The sequence below is a fragment of the Salvelinus fontinalis genome, chromosome 9 (genome assembly GCF_029448725.1).
Source record: "Salvelinus fontinalis isolate EN_2023a chromosome 9, ASM2944872v1, whole genome shotgun sequence".
Taxonomy (NCBI): Eukaryota; Metazoa; Chordata; class Actinopteri; order Salmoniformes; family Salmonidae; genus Salvelinus; species Salvelinus fontinalis.
The window spans coordinates 27,038,540-27,057,439 of record NC_074673.1 but is presented as its reverse complement, the minus strand read 5'-3'; the positions used below and the strand labels follow the sequence as shown (position 1 = coordinate 27,057,439).

Sequence of the window (18,900 nt, the reverse complement as noted above, 5' to 3'; positions counted from 1 at the left end):
GATAGCTGTCCAACTTATATTTTTTTTGTCAAGTTTATGAATAGATATCCATGAGACAAGATCACTGTGAAAGATGGCGACCGACATTTTCAGGCTAGTTTTGCTAGTATTGTCATTGTATAACCACGTTTTTTTATGGCTAAATATGCACATTTTCGAACAAACTCTATATGTATGTTGTAATATGATGTTACAGGAGTGTCATCTGAAGAATTCTGAGAAGGTTAGTGAAAAAATTAATATATTTTGGCGATGATAACGATATCGCTCTCTTTGGCTTGAATCAATGGTCGGGTAACGTTTGCATATGTGGTATGCTAATATAACGATTTATTGTGTTTTCGCCGTAAAACACTTAAAAAATCTGAAATGTTGTCTGAATTCACAAGATCTGTGTCTTTCCATTGCTATGTGCTGTGTATTTTTAAGAAATGTTTTATGATGAGTAAATTGGTAATACAAGTTGCTCTCTGTAGAAATTCTAGGAGCTTTGGTGAGATTTGTGATGGTGGCTGCAATGGCAAACTATGATTTATACCTGAAATATGCACATTTTTCTAACAAAACCTATCCTATACCATAAATATGTTATCAGACTGTCATCTGATGAGGTTTTTTCTTGGTTAGTGGCTATCAATATCTTAGTTTAGCCGAATTGGTGATAGCTACTGGTGGAGAGAGAAAATGGTGGACAAAGAAAAATGGTGTCTTTTGCTAACGTGGTTAGCTAATAGATTTACATATTTTGTCTTCCCTGTAAAACATTTTAAAAATCTGAAATGGTGGCTTTATTCACAGGATCTGTATCTTTCATTAGGTGTCTTGGACTTGTGATTTAATGATTTTTAGATGCTACTATTTAATTGTGACGCTATGCTAGCAATGCTAATCAGTGTGTGGGGGGGGGGGGGGGGGGGGGGGGGGGTGCTCCCGGACCCGGGGTAGAGGCTCGTGAAAGGTTAAAGAAGCAATAAAACTGTCCTTCTTTAGACTAGTTGAGTATCTGGAGATTTGTGGGTTCGATTACAAGCTCAAAATGGCCAAAAACAAAGGACTTTCTTCTGACACTCGTCAGTCAATTCTTGTTCTGAGAAATGAAGGCTATTCCATGTGAGAAATTGCCAAGAAACTGAAGATCTCGTACAACACTGTGTACTACTCCCTTCACAGAACAGTGCAAACTGGCTCTAACCAGAATAGAAAGAGGAGTAGGAGGCCCCAGTGCACAACTGAGCAAGCGGACAATTACATTAGAGTGTCTAGTTTGAAAAACAGACGCCTCACAAGTCCTCAACTGGCAGCTTCATTAAATAGTACCCGCAAAACACCAGTCTCAACGTCAACAGTGAAGCGGCGACTCCGGGATGCTGGCCTTCTAGGCAGAGTTGCAAAGAAAAAGCTATATCTCAGACTGGCCATTGAAAAGAAAAGATTAAGATGGGTAAAATAACACATACACTGGACAGAGGAACTCTGCCTAGAAGGCTAGCATCGGACCAAATTATGAAAAGCAAGATTTGTACTTTTGAATTCCGTAAAGTCAGTGTGGAAGAGGTGATTTTTTTGTTGTTGTTGTTGTCAATCAACAATGACACGCCACCAGGGTCTGACAATCTAGATGAAAAATTACTGAGGATAATAGCAGACGATATTGCCACTCCTATTTGCCACATCTTCAATTTAAGCCTACTAGAGAGCGTGTGCCCTCAGGACTGGAGAGAAGCTAAAGTAATTCCTCTACCCAAGAATAGTAAAGCCCCCTTTACTGGCTCAAATAGCCGACCAATCAGCCTGTTACCAACCCTTAGTAAACTTCTAGAAAAAAATGTGTTTGACCAGATACAACGCTATTTTACATTAAACAAATTGACAACAGAATTTCAGCATGCTTATAGGAAAGGACACTCAACAAGCACTGCACTTACACAAATGACTGATGATTGGCTGAGAGAAATTGATAACAAAATGATTATGGGGGCTGTCTTGTTAGACTTCAGTGCAGCTTTTGACATTATTGATCATAGTCCGCTGCTGGAAAAACATATGTGTTATGGCTATAATGTGGATAAAGAGTTACTTGTCTAACAGAACACAGAGGGTGTTCTTTAATGGAAGCCTCTCAAACATAATCCAGGTAGAATCAGGAATTCCCCAGGGTAGCTGTTTATGCCCCTTGCTGTTTTCAGTTTTTACTAACGACATGCCACTGACTGAGTAAAGCCAAAGTTTCTATGTATGCGGATGATTCAACACTTTACACGTCAGCTACTAAAGCGACTGAAATGACTGCAACACTCAACAAAGAGCTGCAGTTAGTTTCAGAGTGGGTGGCAAGGAATAAGTTAGCCCTAAATATTTCTAAAACTGAAAGCATTGTATTTGGAACAAAACACTCACTAAACCCTAAACCTCAACTAAATATTGTAATGAATAATGTGGAAATTGAGCGAGCTGGGGTGACTAAACTGCTTGGAGTAACACTAGATTGGAAACTGCCATGGTCAAAACATATTGATGCAATAGTAGCTAAGATGGGGAGAAGTCTATCTATAATAAAGCGATGCTCTGCCTTCTTAACAACACCATGAACAAGGCAGGTCCTACAGGCCCTAGTTTTGTCGCACCTTGACTACTGTTCAGTCGTGTGGTCAAGTGCAACAAAAAAGGACTTTGGAAAATTGGAATTGGCTCAGATCAGGGCAGCATGGCTGGCCCTTGGATGTACACAGAGAGCTAATATTAATAATATGCATGCCAATCTCTCCTGGCTGAAAGTGGAGGAGAGATTGACTTCATCACTACTTTTATTTATGAGAGGTATTGCCACGTTGAATGCACAGAGCTGTCTGTCTAAACTACTGGCACACAGCTCGGACACCCATGCATACCCCACAAGACATGCCACAAGAGGTCTCTTCACAGTCCCCAAGTCCGGAACAGACTATGGGAGGCACACAGTACTAATCTCGAAACGTCTCTTTTTCAGGGCCCTGTCTTTCAAAGATAATTAGTAAAAATCCCAAAAACGTCACAGATCTTCATTGTATAAGGTTTAAACAGTGTTTCCCATACTTATTCAATTAACCTTAAACAATTAATGAACATGCACCTGTGGAACGATCGTTAAAAAACTAACAGCTTACAGACGGTAGGCAATTAAGGTCACAGTTATGAGAACTTAGGACACTAAGGAGGCCTTTCTACTGACTCTGAAAAACACCAAAATAAAGATGCCCAGGGTCCCTGCTAATCTGCGTGAACGTGCCTTAGGCATGTTGCAAGGAGGCATGAGGACTGCAGATGTGGCCAGGGCAATAAATGGCAATATCCGTACTGTGAGACACCTAAGACAGCGCTACAGGGAGACAGGACGGACAGCTGATCATCCTCGCACTGGCAGACCACGTGTAACAACACCTGCACAGGATCGGTAGATCTGAACATCACACAGGTTCAGGATGGCAACAACAACTGCCCGAGTTACACCAGGAACACACAATCCCTCCATCAGTAATCAGACTGTCTGCAATAGGCTGAGAGAGGCTGGGCCGAGGGCTTGTAGGCCTGTCGTAAGGCAGGTCCTCACCAGACATCACCGGCAACAACGTCGCCTATGGGCACAAACCCACCGTCCTTGGACCAGACAGGACTGGCAAAAACTGCTCTTCACTGACGAGTCGCGGTTTTGTCTCACCAGGGATGATGGTCGGATGCGTGTTTATCGTCGAAGGAATGAGCGTCACACCGAGGCCTGCACTCCGGAGCGGGATCGTTTTGGAGGATCCGTCATGGTCTGGGGCGGTGTGTCACAGCATCATCGGACTGAGCTTGTTGTCATTGCAGGCAATCTCAACGCTGTGCGTTACAGGGAAGACATCCTCCTCCCTCATGTGGTACCCTTCCTGCAGGCTCATTCTGACATGACCCTCCAGCATGACAATGCCACCAGCCATACTGCTCGTTCTGTGCGTGATTTCGTGCAAGACAGCAATGTCAGTGTTCTGCCATGGCCAGCGAAGAGCCCGGATGTCAATCCCATTGAGCACGTCTGAACCTGTTGGATCAAAGGGTGAAGGCTAGGGCCATTCCCCCCAGAAAAGTCCGGGAACTTGCAGGTGCCTTGGTGGAAGAGTGGGGTAACATCTCACAGCAAGAACTGGCAAATCTGGTGCAGTTTATGAGGAGAAGATGCACTGCAGTACTTAATGCAGCTGGTGGCCACACCACGGTTATTTTTTATTTTGACCCCCCCTTATTCACATTATTCCATTTCTGTTAGCAACATGTCTGTGGAACTTGTTCAGTCTCAATTGTTGAATCTTATGTTCATACAAATATTTACACGTTACGTTTGCTGAAAATAAACACAGTAAACAGTGAGAGGACGTTTCTTTTTTTGCTGAGTTCACTTAGAGCCATGACTACATGGAACTCTATTCCACATCAAGTAACTGATGCAAGCAGTAAAATTAGATTTAAAAGACAGATAAAAAAAACACCTGATGGAACAGCAGGGACTGTGAAGCAACACAAACATTGGCACACACACACACACACACTATACATACACATGGATTTAGTACTGTAGATATGTGGTAGTGGTGGAGTAGGGGCCTATGGGCACACATTGTGTTGTGATATCTGTGAATGTATTGTAATGTTTTAAAATTGTATAAATTGCCTTAATTTTGCTAGACCCCAGGAAGAGTAGATGCAACCTTGGCAGGAACTAATAGGGATCCATAATAAATACAATACAAAACTGGTGTTTTGCGGGTACTATTTAATGAAGCTGTCAGTTGAGGACTTGTGAGGCGTCTGTTTCTCTAACTAGACACTCTAATGTACGTGTCCTCTTGCCCAGTTGTGCACCGGGGCCTCCCACTCCTCTTTCTATTCTGGTTAGAGCCAGTTTGCGCTGTTCTGTGAAGGGAGTAGTACACAGCGTTGTACGAGATCTTCAGTTTCTTGGCAATTTTTCACATGGAATAGCCTTAATTTCTTAGAACAAGAATCTTTGTTTCTGGCCATTTTGAGCCTGTAATCGAACCCACAAATGCTGATGCTCCAGATACTCAAATAGTCTAATCTTTAAAATCATCCGTTTTAAAATCCATCCGTTTGAATTCTAAATAAAACACTGACAGTGTCACCAGCAAAGCACCCCCACACCATCACACCTCCTCCTCCTCCATGCTTCACGGTGGGAACCACACATGCTGAGATCATCCATTCACCTACTCTGCGTCTCACAAAGACACGGCGGTTGGAACCAAAAATCTCAAATTCGAACGCATTAAGGAAAGAAATTCCACAAATTCACTTTGAACAAGGCACACCTGTTAATTGAAATGCATTCCATATGACTACCTCATGAAGCTGGTTGAGAGAATGCCAAGAGTGTGCAAAGCTGTCATCAATGCAAATGGTGGCTACTTTGAAGAATCTCAAATATAAAATATATATTGATGTTTTACACACTTTTTTTGGTTACTATATGATTCTATATGTGTTATTTCATAGTTTGATGTCTTCACTATTATTCTACAATGTAGAAAATAGCATAAATTAAGAAAAACCCTTGAATGAGTCGGTGTGTCCAAACTTTTGACTGGTACTGTATATATACAATGTTAAGATTACCTTTAAAGGTCTTGCCCTCTATTAAAGGGGATTGTCAACTGGGGTTTTTCCAACACAGATAATTTATTAAAGGACTAACACAAATGGGCTTCCCCTTCTTTTAAGTGCACTGTTTATGAGTGATGCTAACGACATCTGAGTGAGACAGGAAGAGACAAGAATCCACTGAGCCCCCCCAGGGGTGATGGGTTTCATGTAGCCTCCAACATTAATTAGGCCCCAGAGAGGGACTATACATAACCCTGGAGTCAATTTCTGGTGGCTGCTCCATATGGCAGAAGAAACACACTGGGACCCTAGTGAGAGGCTACACAAATCATATTGGCTCATATACTATACAGAAGCAGTCATTGGAGTTAGTCTAGTAATGGACCAAGCCGGGCAGTAAATCAGTAAATTGTCAAGCTCTAATCCTAATGAAGTGTTAAAACACTTTACACTGCGCTTGATCAAATTCCAAATTCCAAGACCAATTTAGTGGTACCTGGTGCAGTTTTGTTTTTCCCTCACCCTTCGTCCCTACCTCTGTAGTGAATGAATGGAGGAGTGTGCAATGGAGTAACTTGACAAACTAATACCTTCCTTTCTCCTTCCTCCATACAGATGAGGCTTTCAAGCATTGGGAGAAATTCACATTGTAGTTCCACCAGAATGGGACTTCCATAAATAAAAGAGGACTGACTAAGCAAAACAAAAAGCGAGTTCTATGAATAATGAAAAGAGAATACATGTGATAAGACCTGTCCGACCATGAATGGACTGAGTGACAAAACTTGTATTTAGAGGTTTCTCCTTCGAACAAAGACAAAGCGAGGTAAGCTGTGACTTTCTTGTCCACAGTACTATTCATAAATAAACATAGCATGAACACAAGCCAATGGTCAACTCTAAAAGGTCCACCATGCAGAAGCCTGTTAGGATATGTCATTTAAGGTTCTATACGGCTACACCTCATAACATAAAAAGGTAGAAAACTTCAGAATTTGAAAATATAAAAACACTAGTGTTTGATGCCAGGATGACAAAACAGCAGCCCTCTTGTGTTAAAAGAAGAGGAGCTGTAGTAACTGTGTTGTAACTGGGTGGGCTCCCCCGGTGTTTGTCTCTCGTTAATGGAGAGATCAAAGACACGGACTTACTGATTAGAGGGCAGGGGTGTCTCTATCCCCTGTTACAGACTTCCCCACACCAGGAGGATGCCGATTGGTTTGGCCCCTGGCTGCGAAACATCACTATATGAGCCCGAGGGGAGACAGAAACACACACATGCACGAAACGCATCCACATAGTCACAAACACTGAAGACCAGTGTCTTCAGTGTTTGTGACGGTGTCTGATGACTGCAGGTCATTGCCTGTGTGTTCAAGCAGTCGTTGCCTGTTGTGTTCAAGGCCAACCAACAACTATAATTGGTGGAGCAATAAGGAGGGATAATCATTTGTTTCCCCTCATGCACTGTGTGTAATGTCTGAATCCAAACGTCTTGATATGAGGGATGCTATGAACTAAACCTCATACATTATATTTTCACTCTTATCAATGCTTCTCAGGTACCAACTAACAGAATGAAGTACAGTTTAGTCTTGATTTAAATATCCCAAAATTTATACATACAGTATAATTGCTTTGATTGCACTGCAGGAGGGGAACACATTGATGAGTTTAGTGGACTATCATTTTAAACATCAGTAATGTGGGTTGAGTGGGAGGAGAAAAAAACATCTGACAAAACACTGTCTGTCTGTCTGTGTGTGTGTTGTTAGTGTGTAGACCAGTCCTGTACCAACCAGTTTAAATCACTGAGACGATAATGACTTCTACCATAAATAAAAGACCCCTTTCTTTTAGTCTTGATCTAGCAGACAGATTTAAAGACCCCTCTCTTTTTTTCTTGATCTAGCAGACATATTTAAAGACCCCTCTCTTTTAGTCTTGATCTAGCAGACAGATTTAAAGACCCCTCAGCGAAAGAGAAAGAAATAGGAAACATTTGATACAAAGCACCCCATTGAAACAGGCCCTGGTTTGTCATTTTCGGGGCTGTGGTTGGTTCATGTGACTCCTGGTGCATAGGAGAGCTCATAATCTGGTAGGGAGTTGTCCTCTTTGTGGCCGGAGTGAAACAGGCGGCGGCAGCATTAGTAACAGGGTTTCTGTCATGAGGTCAGACTTCAGATGGGAGGGTTAGGTAGGCCGTTTAGGCTTATGTGGGATGAGGAGGGTCCTCTGTACACAACCCAGCAACTGAGCTGCCATCAAGATGTCATCAAACACAACTTGAAACATAATAGTCCACTGATACACCCAACCATACATCAAATCTCTGAGAGCAGTCCAGTGTATCAAAGGCTGGAGATTGATAATGTATCATTAGCAGCAGGGCCCAGTTTTGTTCTGACTATGTGAATGAGCCCAGGATTTATCCAACATAACGAGGTACCGGAGAACTCCATGATCAATTTAAGACAAGTGGTAAGGAACGACTCCTGACCCTAATCAGTTGCACTTCATTACGTGAGATCACTGGGAACTCACCTCGTATGACCTCTAACCTCTCTGTGACCGCATCTAGCCAGGTCAAAGGTCAAAGAGTACAAACTACATTACAGATCTCACCTTCTTGAGCAGGCGTGTGGAGTCCTCGCTGATCTGCATGAAGCGCATGATGACGTTGTTCAGGTAGATGTCACTGAGGGTGGCGTGGTCCTTGCTCTCCCTCCTCACCTGGTTCAGCAACAGGTACCAGCAGTTAACCGGGGACAGCAGGTTCTGGTCCTTCCTAAAAAGGATTTATAAGATACATTTTGTCAATCAACTGGGTCAAATTATTACGTACCAAACAGAAGAATACAGACCAAAACAGCGAAGGACAACCTGATCTTGTCCAATAAGAAATGCTAATTTTAGTTTTCCATTGCAAAATAGTTTTGCTACAGTGTGCTCTAATGAACATGACCCTCTTTACAGAAAGATTTTCACTTGACTCATGTTCATTCATATAAAACAGATCAGTGACTGTGCACAACTTCATTATCATACACTGATCACTGCATAGACAAACGAGACAGAGACACCGACAAGTAGAGACAGGGAAATGTAGGGATGTGTTCAGGCACCCTAAGAAACAGAGGTGTGTGTGCGTGTGTGTCTGTGTGCCCTCTTGCCTGTCTCTCTGAAGGGGGTCTTTGTCATCTGATTTGATTATTAGGATCCCCATGAGCCAACGCCAATGTCGACAGCTAGTCTTACTGGGGTTCGAAACATAACGAAAAAGACATTACAGACAAAATACTTTATAATTTACATACAGTACCAGTCAAAGGTTTGGACACCTACTCACTCAAGGGTTTTTCTTTAGTTTTTACTATTTTCTACATTGTAGAATAATAGTGAAGACATCAAAACTATGAAATAACAAATATGGAATCATGTACCATAATTTCCGGACTATAAGCCGCTACTTTTTCCCACGCTTTGAACCTCGCGGCTTATACAATGACGCGCTAATTTATGGATTTCTTTCACAAGATTCATGCCGCCAAAAAACTGAGCACCGTAAATCGAGCGCGCTCAAACTTCCCATCATTCTGATTACGGTAGTCATTTTGTCACCCTCATCATGGCAAAGACACAGAGAAATGCATATGACGCAGCTTTCAATTTGAAGGCGATCGATCTGGCTGTTGGAAAAGGAAATAGAGCTGCTGCACGGGAGCTTGGCCTTAATGAGTCGATGATAAGACATTGGAAACAGCAGCGTGAGGAACGGACTCAGTGCAAAAAGACAACAAAAGCTTTCAGAGGGAAGAAAAGCAGATGGCCCGAACTAGAAATAAATTCATTAGGCCTTAATGAATTTCACATGACTGGGCAGAGGCGTTTTTATATTTTTGTTTGGTATGTTTAGCCATAAACGTAATTGTTTAAAACCTGGATGTTTTGTCATTTTATGAATCATGTCTTACCTTGTTTCAAAGTAGCCTAGCCAAAAAATCTTACCATAGAAATGTTGACGGAATTATTTTGTAAACACTTCCTCATATGCCATTGAATACAGCTTTTATCTCATGTTCTAACAACTTTCTTTCGTTGTCCGTTAGCCAAAGGCACAATACTCATATTAGCAACCCATGCTAGTTGTTACATCAATAGTCATATTAGCAACCCATGCTAGTTGTTGCATCAGTAGTAATATTAGCAACCCGTGCTAGTTGTTGCGTCAGTAGTCATATTAGCAACCCGTGCTAGTTGTTGCGTCAGTAGTCATATTAGCAACCCATGCTAGTTGTTGCGTCAGTAGTCATATTAGCAACCCATGCTAGTTGTTGCGTCAGTAGTCATATTAGCAACCCGTGCTAGTTGTTACATCAATAGTCATATTAGCAACCCGTGCTAGTTGTTGCGTCAGTAGTCATATTTGCAACCCGTGCTAGTTGTTGCGTCAGTAGTCATATTAGCAACCCGTGCTAGTTGTTGCATCAGTAGTCATATTAGTCGATGATAAGACGCTGGAAACAGCAGCGTGAGGAACTGACTCAGTGCAAAAGGACAACAAAAGCTTTCAGAGAGAAGAGGGAAGAGGGAAGATGGCCCGAACTAGAAAATGAGCTTGAAGACTGGGTCAACACACAGAGAGCAGAAGGCCGAGGTGTTTCAACTGTGCAGATCCGACTGAAAGCCAAAACAATCGCCACCGCAATGAAGTTTGAGGATTTTAGAGGTGGACCATCGTGGTGTCTAAGATTGAGTCTGTGTCAGCAGCTCCCTCCCGACTACGAGGAAAAAGTTTCAATAGTAGCTTAATAGTCCGGAAATTACGGTAGTAACCAAAAAAAGTGTTAAACAAATCAAAATATTTGAGATTATTCCAAGTAGCCACCCTTTGCCTTGATGACAGCTTGGCACACTCTTGGCATTCTCTCAGCCAGCTTAATGCTTTTCCAACAGTCTTGAAGGAGTTACCACATATGCTGAGCACTTGTTGGTTGCTTTTCCTTCACTCTGCGGTCCAACTCATCCCAAACCATCTTAATTGGGTTGAGGTCAGGTGATTGTGGAGGCCAAGTCATCTAATGTAGCACTCCATCACTCTCATTCTTGGTCAAATAGCCCTTACATAGCCTGGCGGTGTGTTGGGTCATTGTCCTGTTGAAAAACAAACCATAGTCCCACTAATCGGAAACCAGATGGGATGGCGTATTGCTGCAGAATGCTGTGGTAGCCATATTGGTTAAGTGTGCCTTGAATTCTAAATAAATCACAGACAGTGTCACCAGCAAAGCACCCCGACACCATCACACCTCCTCCTCCTCCATGCTTCATGGTGGGAACCACACATGCAGAGATCATCCATTCATCTACTCTGCGTCACAAAGACACGGCGGTTGGAACCACAAATCTCAAATTTGGAATCATCTTACAAAAGAACAGATTTCCACCGTTCTAATGTCCATTGCTCGTGTTTCTTGGCTGAAGCAAGTCTCTCTTTCTTATTTATGTCTTTAGTAGTGGTTTCTTTGTAGCAAATCGACCATGAAGGCCTCATTCACACAGTCTCCTCTGAACAGTTGATATTGAGATGTGTCTGTTACTTGAACTCTGTGAAGCATTTACTTAGGCTGCAATTTCTCAGGCTGGTAACTCTAATGGAGTTATCCTCTGCAGCAGAGTTAACTCTGGGTCTTCCTGTCCTGTGGCGGTTCTCATGAGAGCCAGTTTTTGTGACTGCACTTTTAGAAATGTTCCGGATTGACAGACCTTCATGTCTTAAAGTAATGATGGACTGTTGTTTCTCTTTGCTTATTTGAGCTGTTCTTGCCATAATATGGACTTGGTATTTTACCAAATAGGCCATCTTCTGTATACCACCCCTACCTTGTCAACACAACTGATTGGCTCAAACGCATTAAGGAGGAACGAAATTACACAAATTCACTTTTAACAAGGGTCACCTGTTTAATTGAAATGCATTCCAGGTGACTACCTCATGAAGCTGGTTGAGATAATGCCAAGAGTGTGCAAAGCTGCCATAAAGGGAAAGGGTGGCTACTGAAGAATCTCAAATATCAAATATATTTTGATTTGTTTAACACTTTTTTGGTTACTACATGATTATATATGTATTATTTCATAGTTTTGACATCTTCACTATTATTCTACAATGTAGAAAATAGTAAAAATAAAGAAAAACCCTGGAATGAGTAGGTGTCTAAACTTTTGACTGGTACTGTACATTTAAAAAAATGTAATGTGTGCGCGCATCTATCAGTTATACATACATGTCAGTACATATACACAGCAAGTAGGTCACATGGGGGAGAGGCGTTGTGCCGTGAGGTGTTGCTTCATTTGTTTTTTTAAACCAGGTTTGCTGTTCACTTGTGCTATAGATGGAAGGGTGTTCCATGCACTCACAGCTCTGTATAATACTGTAAGTTTTTATACATTTTTCTGGACCTGGGGACTGTCAAAAGACCCCTGGTGGCATGTCTGGTGGGGTAAGTGTGTGTGTGTAAGTTGACTATGAAAACTATTTGGAATTTCCAACAATGTTTCTTATAAAAAGTGACGCAGTCAGTCTTTCCTCAACTCATAGCCAAGAGAGACTGGCATGCATAGTATTACTATTAGCCCTCTGATTACAATAAAGAGCAAGACGTGTGGCTCTGTTCTAGGCCAGCTGCAGCTTATTAAGGGTACATACATGGACTCACTTGCTTTTTTTAACCTCTCTGGGATATGTGGGACACCTGGCCAACAGGACAGCGTCCCACCTGGCCAACATCCAGTGAAAATGCAGAGCGCCAAATTCAAATAAATTACTATAAAAATTTTACTTTCATGAAATCGCACATTCAATATACCAAATTAAAGCTACACTTGTTGTGAATCCAGCCAACATGTCAGATTTCAAAAATGCTTTACGGCGAAAGCAAACAATGCTATTATCTGAGGATAGCACCTCACAATCACAGACCATCATATTTCAACCCTCCCGGCGCGACACAAAACGCAGAAATAAAGATATAATTCATGCCTTACCTTTGACGAGCTTCTTCTGTTGGCACTCCAATATGTCCCATAAACATCACAAATGGTCATTTTGTTCGATTAATTCCGTCGATATATATCCAAAATGTCCATTTATTTGGCGCGTTTGATCCAGAAAAACACCGGTTCCAACTTGCACAACGTGAATATAAAATATCTCAAAAGTTACCTGTAAGCTTTGTCCAAACATTTCAAACGACTTTTGTAATACAAATGTAGGCATTTTTTAACGTAAATAATCGATAAAATTAAAGACGGGATGATCTGTGTTCAATACCGGAGGAAAACAATGTGTAGCATGCTTTCTGGTCACGCGCCTCTAACAAACAGTACACTTCACTGGAGCCTCATTCTGAACATGGATACTTCTTCTTTCCTCAAAGGAAAAACCTCAACCAATTTCTAAAGACTGTTGACATCCAGTGGAAGCGATAGGAACTGCAGGAAGATCCCTTAGAAATCTGGATTCCCAATGAAATCTCCTTGAAGGGATAGTGACCTCAAAAAAAACATGAATGGTTTGTCCTCAGGGTTTTGCCTTCCAAATAAGTTCTCTTATAGTCACAGACATGATTCAAACAGTTTTAGAAACTTCAGAGTGTTTTTTATCCAATACTAATAATAATATGCATATATTAGCATCTGGGACTGCGTAGGAGGCAGTTTACTCTGGGCACGCTTTTCATCCAAACGTGAAAATGCTACCCCCTATCCTAGAGAAGTTAATCACATCAAACTCCGTCCAGGTCTCATGTGGAGATTCTGTAATTCCGTTCACAACCATGTTGTTCCACCTTGATTGTCCCGAGATCCGATTTCTCAGTCATTGTTATCATGGATTCACATTCAGAACTGATGTCCTCTCTCAATGACTTACAGATTTCTGTCATCTTGCTGTTCTCCTGTTTAAACTCATCGAGCTGACCCTAGGAGAACTTCAAACTATTCCTCAGGTCCTGGATCTCTCTGGTCAAGTCGTCCATTCTTTTATTAGTTGACTCCACCAGTATTTGGACACAACACTTGAAGCAATTTTTTCTTGTTTTAACAGCTGCTTGTAGAACAATTTTTGTTCATCTAAAAGATCCTTCACCTGTGATATAGATCCTTCACCACTCTCCTCAACGGTACTCCCACTGGCTTTGGTCTTTGTTGCGCTGTTACACCTTGCACTTCCAGACAGGGCAGGTCGCAGGGATTGTGGACTACAGGAAAATGGGGGCCAAACACACCCCCATTCACATCGATGGGGCTGTCGTGGAGTGGGTCAAGAGCTTCAAGTTCCTTGGCATCCACATTACCAACAAACTACCATACTCCAAACACACCAAGACAGTCGTGAAGAGGGCACGACAAAACCTATTCTCCCTCAGGAGACGAAAAAGATTTAGCATGAGTCCTCAAATCCTCAAAAAGTTCTACAGCTGCACCATCGAGAGCATTCGGATTGGTTGCATCACTGCTTGGTATAGCAACTGCTCATCATCTGACTGCAAGGCGCTACAGAGGGTAGTGTGTACGGCCCAGTTCATCCCCGAGTTCAAGCTTCTTGCCATCCAGGACCTATATACTAGGCGGTGTCAGAGGAAGGCCCTAGAAATTGTCAAAGAATCCAGCCACCCTGATCATAAACTGTTCTCTCTGCTACCGCATGGGAAGCAGTACCACAGCACCAAGTCTAGGTCCAAAAGGCTCCTTAACAGCTTCTACCCCCAAACCATTAGACTGCTAAACATCAAATGGCTACCTGGACTATTTGCATTGACCACCTTTTTTTACACTGCCACTACTCGCTGTTTATTATCTATGCATAGTCACTTCACCCCTACCTACATATACATATTACCTCGACTAACCTGTACCCCCGCACCTTGCCTCGTTACCCCATGTATATATTCTTGTTATTGTTATTTTATTGTGTTACTTTTACTATCACTTTTTTTGGGGGGGGGGGGGTATTCGCTTGCTTTTTTTTACTGCCATTGTTGGTTAGGGCTTGTAAGTAAGCATTTCACTGTAAGCTCTACATCTGTTGTATTAGGCACATGTGACAAATCACATTTTATTTGAAACAACAACAAACAGCAGGGATCTAGACAGCCACAAGCCCGGGACAATCAGCGGTCCCAGCCACAATGGCTACCTGTCGAGTGCTGCGTTCAAGCCCTCAAGAAAACACAGCTGGCTTGATTAGGCAGCTAGCTAGCACCTAGGCTAGCGGTCCCAGCAACTGATGCCAACCGCGTCACAGGATCAAAACTCTAAAGGTAGCTATCTAGTAACCAAACTTTTTCTATAGACTTTCACAACAAACTTTCCAAAATAAATAACCAAGCTCTCCCTTGTTCCACGTTCAACAGGAAGTGACGTGAAAAGCAAATGTGAGCTTGGAGATCAAGGTCTCGGTTACCTGACAGCTCTGTCCTGTCTGCTCAACACTCACCTAGCGAGATGTTGCAAGACTTCTTAATGTGGATCAGGCCCAAGCCTGGCCAAGGCTTTAGACTTTGTCAATCACCTTATTCTTATCGGCAGACTCAATAGCCTTGGTTTTTCAAATGACTGCCTCGCCTGGTTCACCAACTACTTCGCAGACAAACTTCAGTGTGTCAAATCAGAGGGCCTGTTGTCTGGACCTCTGGAAGTCTCTATGGGGGTACCACAATTCTCGGGCCGACTCTTTTCTCTGTATATATCAACGATGTCGCTCTTGCTGCGGATGATTCCCTGAGCCACCTCTACGCAGACGATATCATTCTGTATACATCTGGCCCTTCTTTGGACACTGTGTTAACAAACCTCCAAACGAGCTTCAATGCCATATAACACTCCTTCTGTGGCCTCCAACTGCTCTTAAATGCTAGTAAAACCAAATGCGTGCTTTTCAACCGCATCCGCCCGCCCGTCCACCATCACAACTCTGGACTGTTCTGACCTAGAATATGTGGACAACTACAAATACCTAGGTGTCCTGCTAGACTGTAAACTCTCCTTCCAGACTCATATAAAACATCTCTAATCCAAAATCAAACCTAGAATCAACTTTCTATTTCGCAACAAAGCCTCCTTTACTCACGCAGCCAAACTTACCCTAGTAAAACTGACTATCCTACCGATCCTCGACTTCGGCGATGTCATCTACAAAATAGCCTCCAATACTCTACTCAGCAAACTGGATGCAGTCTATCACAGTGCCATCCGTTTTGTTACCAAAGCCCCTTATACCACCCACCACTGCGACCTGTATGCTCTAGTCGGCTGGCCCTTGCTACATATTCGTCGCCAGACCCACTAGCTCCAGGTCATCTATAAGTCTATGCTAGGTAAAGCTCCGCCTTATCTCAGCTCACTGGTCACCATAACAACACCCTCCCGTAGCACGCGCTCCAGCAGGTATATCTCATCCCTAAAGCCAACACCTACTTTGGCCGCCTTTCCTTCCAGTTCTCTGCTGCCAGTAACTGGAACGATTTGCAAAAATCGCTGAAGTTGGAGACTTATGTTTCCCTCACTAACTTTAAACATCAGCTATCTGAGCAGCTAACCGATCGCTGCAGCTGTGCACAGTCCATCTGTAAATAGCCCACCCAATCTACCTACCTCATTCCCATATTGTTTTAATTTACTTTTCTGCTCTTTTGCACACCACTATCACTACTTGCACATCATCATCTGCTCATCTATCACTCCAGTGTTAATCTGCTAAATTGTAATTACTTCGCTACTATGGCCTGTTTATTGCCTTACCTCCTCACACCATTTGCACACACTGTATATAGACTTTATTTTTTTCTATTGTGTTATTGACTGTACGCTTGTTTATTCCATGTGTAACTCTGTGTTGTTGTTTGTGTCACACTGCTTTGCTTTATCTTGGCCCGGTCGCAGTTGTAAATGAGAACTTGTTCTCAACTAGCTTACCTGGTTAAATAAAGGTGAAATAAAATAAAATCACAAAAAAATATTAGCTAGCAAGTATTAGCTTCCATAGCCCTCCCCAGGTGATGAGTGCCCTATATAATAGCATGCACTATATATCAGCACCGAGTGCACACTGCACCTGTGGGAGAGTTGGATTGGAGAGTGTGTGTCAACAACATTTCTGGGGCATAGCTGAAGCAATGTTTTAAGCTGATCTGACTTCTCGCAACAGGGGAGAGAGCCCGCCACAAGCTTACGTAAACTTAGGAAACTAAAGACTTCCTTGTTAGATAATTTGTTAGAGAAGTTACTTTACATGTAGTAAAGTTTTAGAATAGAGCATTACAAGAGACAATACAGAAAGAGGAAAAGAAAATAGGCTAAGAGGGAGAAAGAGAGAAAGCGACAGACAGAGTGAGACATGGCTGTGCTTAAGCAGCGGCCTTCAGCGGGCTGAATTCCTCAATTTAATCTAAAACATTGCTCCTGCTGTGGAGCAGAGCAGTTCGCCGAGGAGAGGAAGGAGGACAGAAGAAAGGCCAGGTCCTGAGGCCTTAGGGCCAGCTGGCAGGAACCATATGGAAACTCTCCTCTGGAACTCTGGAAGAGCTCCACCCCGAAGGTCAGTCAGCAAAGACAGGCAGTACACCCGCACTTGTCAACGCAACAGGTGAAACTCTGTACCCTCGCCCTGGCACATGGCCAATGCTGCATCCCTGAACTACATAACTCTTTGATGATAGCTGCTGGAAGCGGACAAAACATCCCGGACCACAGAGCTGTAACATTCCATCTCTCTCTCAGAACTCTCTGGGAAGTTTGGAAAACAGGAACTATAGGGCATGTGACAAAAGACAGGACAGGAAATGAAAAACATCCTGGTGACTGCCAAACGCAAGGCCATTTTTCATAAAAGGAATAATCAAATTTAGCTAAAAGCAAAAGTGACGCATCGGGGAAACATGTACAGAACATGGCATTGGCAGGGAAGTTACCAGGAAGAAACAAACAGTTATGGCAATAGAATACTAATGGCAGAGTTGCTGGACAGCAACACCCACACACACACTCTCAAGACTGCAGTTACCGTAAATCTTTCCTGCCTTATGCTTCAGTGGCATGGCGCTCTTTCATTTATTCTCTGTTCCTGCCTGTGTGTGCGCAAGTGTGTGTTTTTTTAGCCTAGTATGTATGAGAGAGCGAGGGCTACCAGAAAGTGAGTGTTTGTGTGAAGTGTATGTGTGTGCATGCACATGTGGGTCTACTATGTGTGCGTGTACACTTGAGTATGTGATTGGCCGGTCTCTACAGTAATGAGCTTGGTCATGGGACATCAGCTGTGACCGTGGGTTAGATAACTGGGCCTTTTAATATCCCCATCCGCTAGTGGAGGGGCTCTTATTGAGAGAGGGGTGAACTACAGTGTGTGTCCGTACGGCCGTCTACTTTTGACTAGAGCCATATGGGCCACTAGTCAACAGTAGTGCACTATATAGGGATTGGGAATAGGGCGCAATTTGGGATGTAGGCTAAAAGAGACAGCTGATGAGTCACCACACAGCCTTCTCTCATCACACGCTTTGTTCGCATAATGGCTGTAATGAACAACGGACAGGAACTTACAATTACAGTCCCCCGAAAAGTCCGAATGAATGGAGGAAAGGCTTTGGGACCTAAAAGGGTCCTTATTCCAAATGTGTAACTAGTGTAGATGGAAACACTACGGGAGCCATTGAATGAACAGTAGCTGTTGTAATAAATCAATGGCCTAATAGTGGGGTTGTGTGCAGGCTATTGAGACATACTGCTGGACCAAGTGACAGACCATTGAGTTAGGCGTGTGTGTGCAAGCGTTTTAGAGCTGTCCCTGACAACAACAAAAAATTACTTGGGTCGACCGAGTCTTGTCCTGTTCTTTCGACCAATCGATTGGTCAAAATGTTTCCATATATAGACAGATAAACCGTATTTGTTTGAATAACGTCAACTACATATGCACTGAGCTTGTCTGATGCTTTAAGCACACTTTGATTAGATAACAAAGACACACAAATGACTCAAGATGGTCACACTGTGTGACTGGCGAAAGTGGTCTCGCTCTCCTCCCTACTGCAGTGAAAAGGCACCACAGCACAACAAGTGTTTTTTTGGGCTGTCCATGAGGAAGCAGCAACATCATTACAGCCATTTAGTTTCTTGTTCGCTTCTGACTGAAAAGTTCTGTTACCGAAATCCCTAATTTGTTTTTGGAAAAATATTCCCTATTCCCTCAACCCTTGCTCTCTT

General features: G+C 42.8%; 1 protein-coding gene across 5 annotated transcripts in view; it reads right to left on the bottom strand.

Annotated features, from left to right (window-relative positions):
* Positions 1–18,900, bottom strand: part of LOC129862363 (SLIT-ROBO Rho GTPase-activating protein 1-like) — a 178,781-nt gene that overhangs the window by 92,990 nt on the left and 66,891 nt on the right. For all 5 annotated transcript variants that reach the window (XM_055933912.1, XM_055933913.1, XM_055933916.1 and 2 more), the window contains exon 3: positions 8,260–8,422. In XM_055933912.1, coding sequence (XP_055789887.1) covers positions 8,260–8,422 — 163 coding nt within the window. The remainder of the gene's footprint in view (positions 1–8,259; positions 8,423–18,900) is intronic.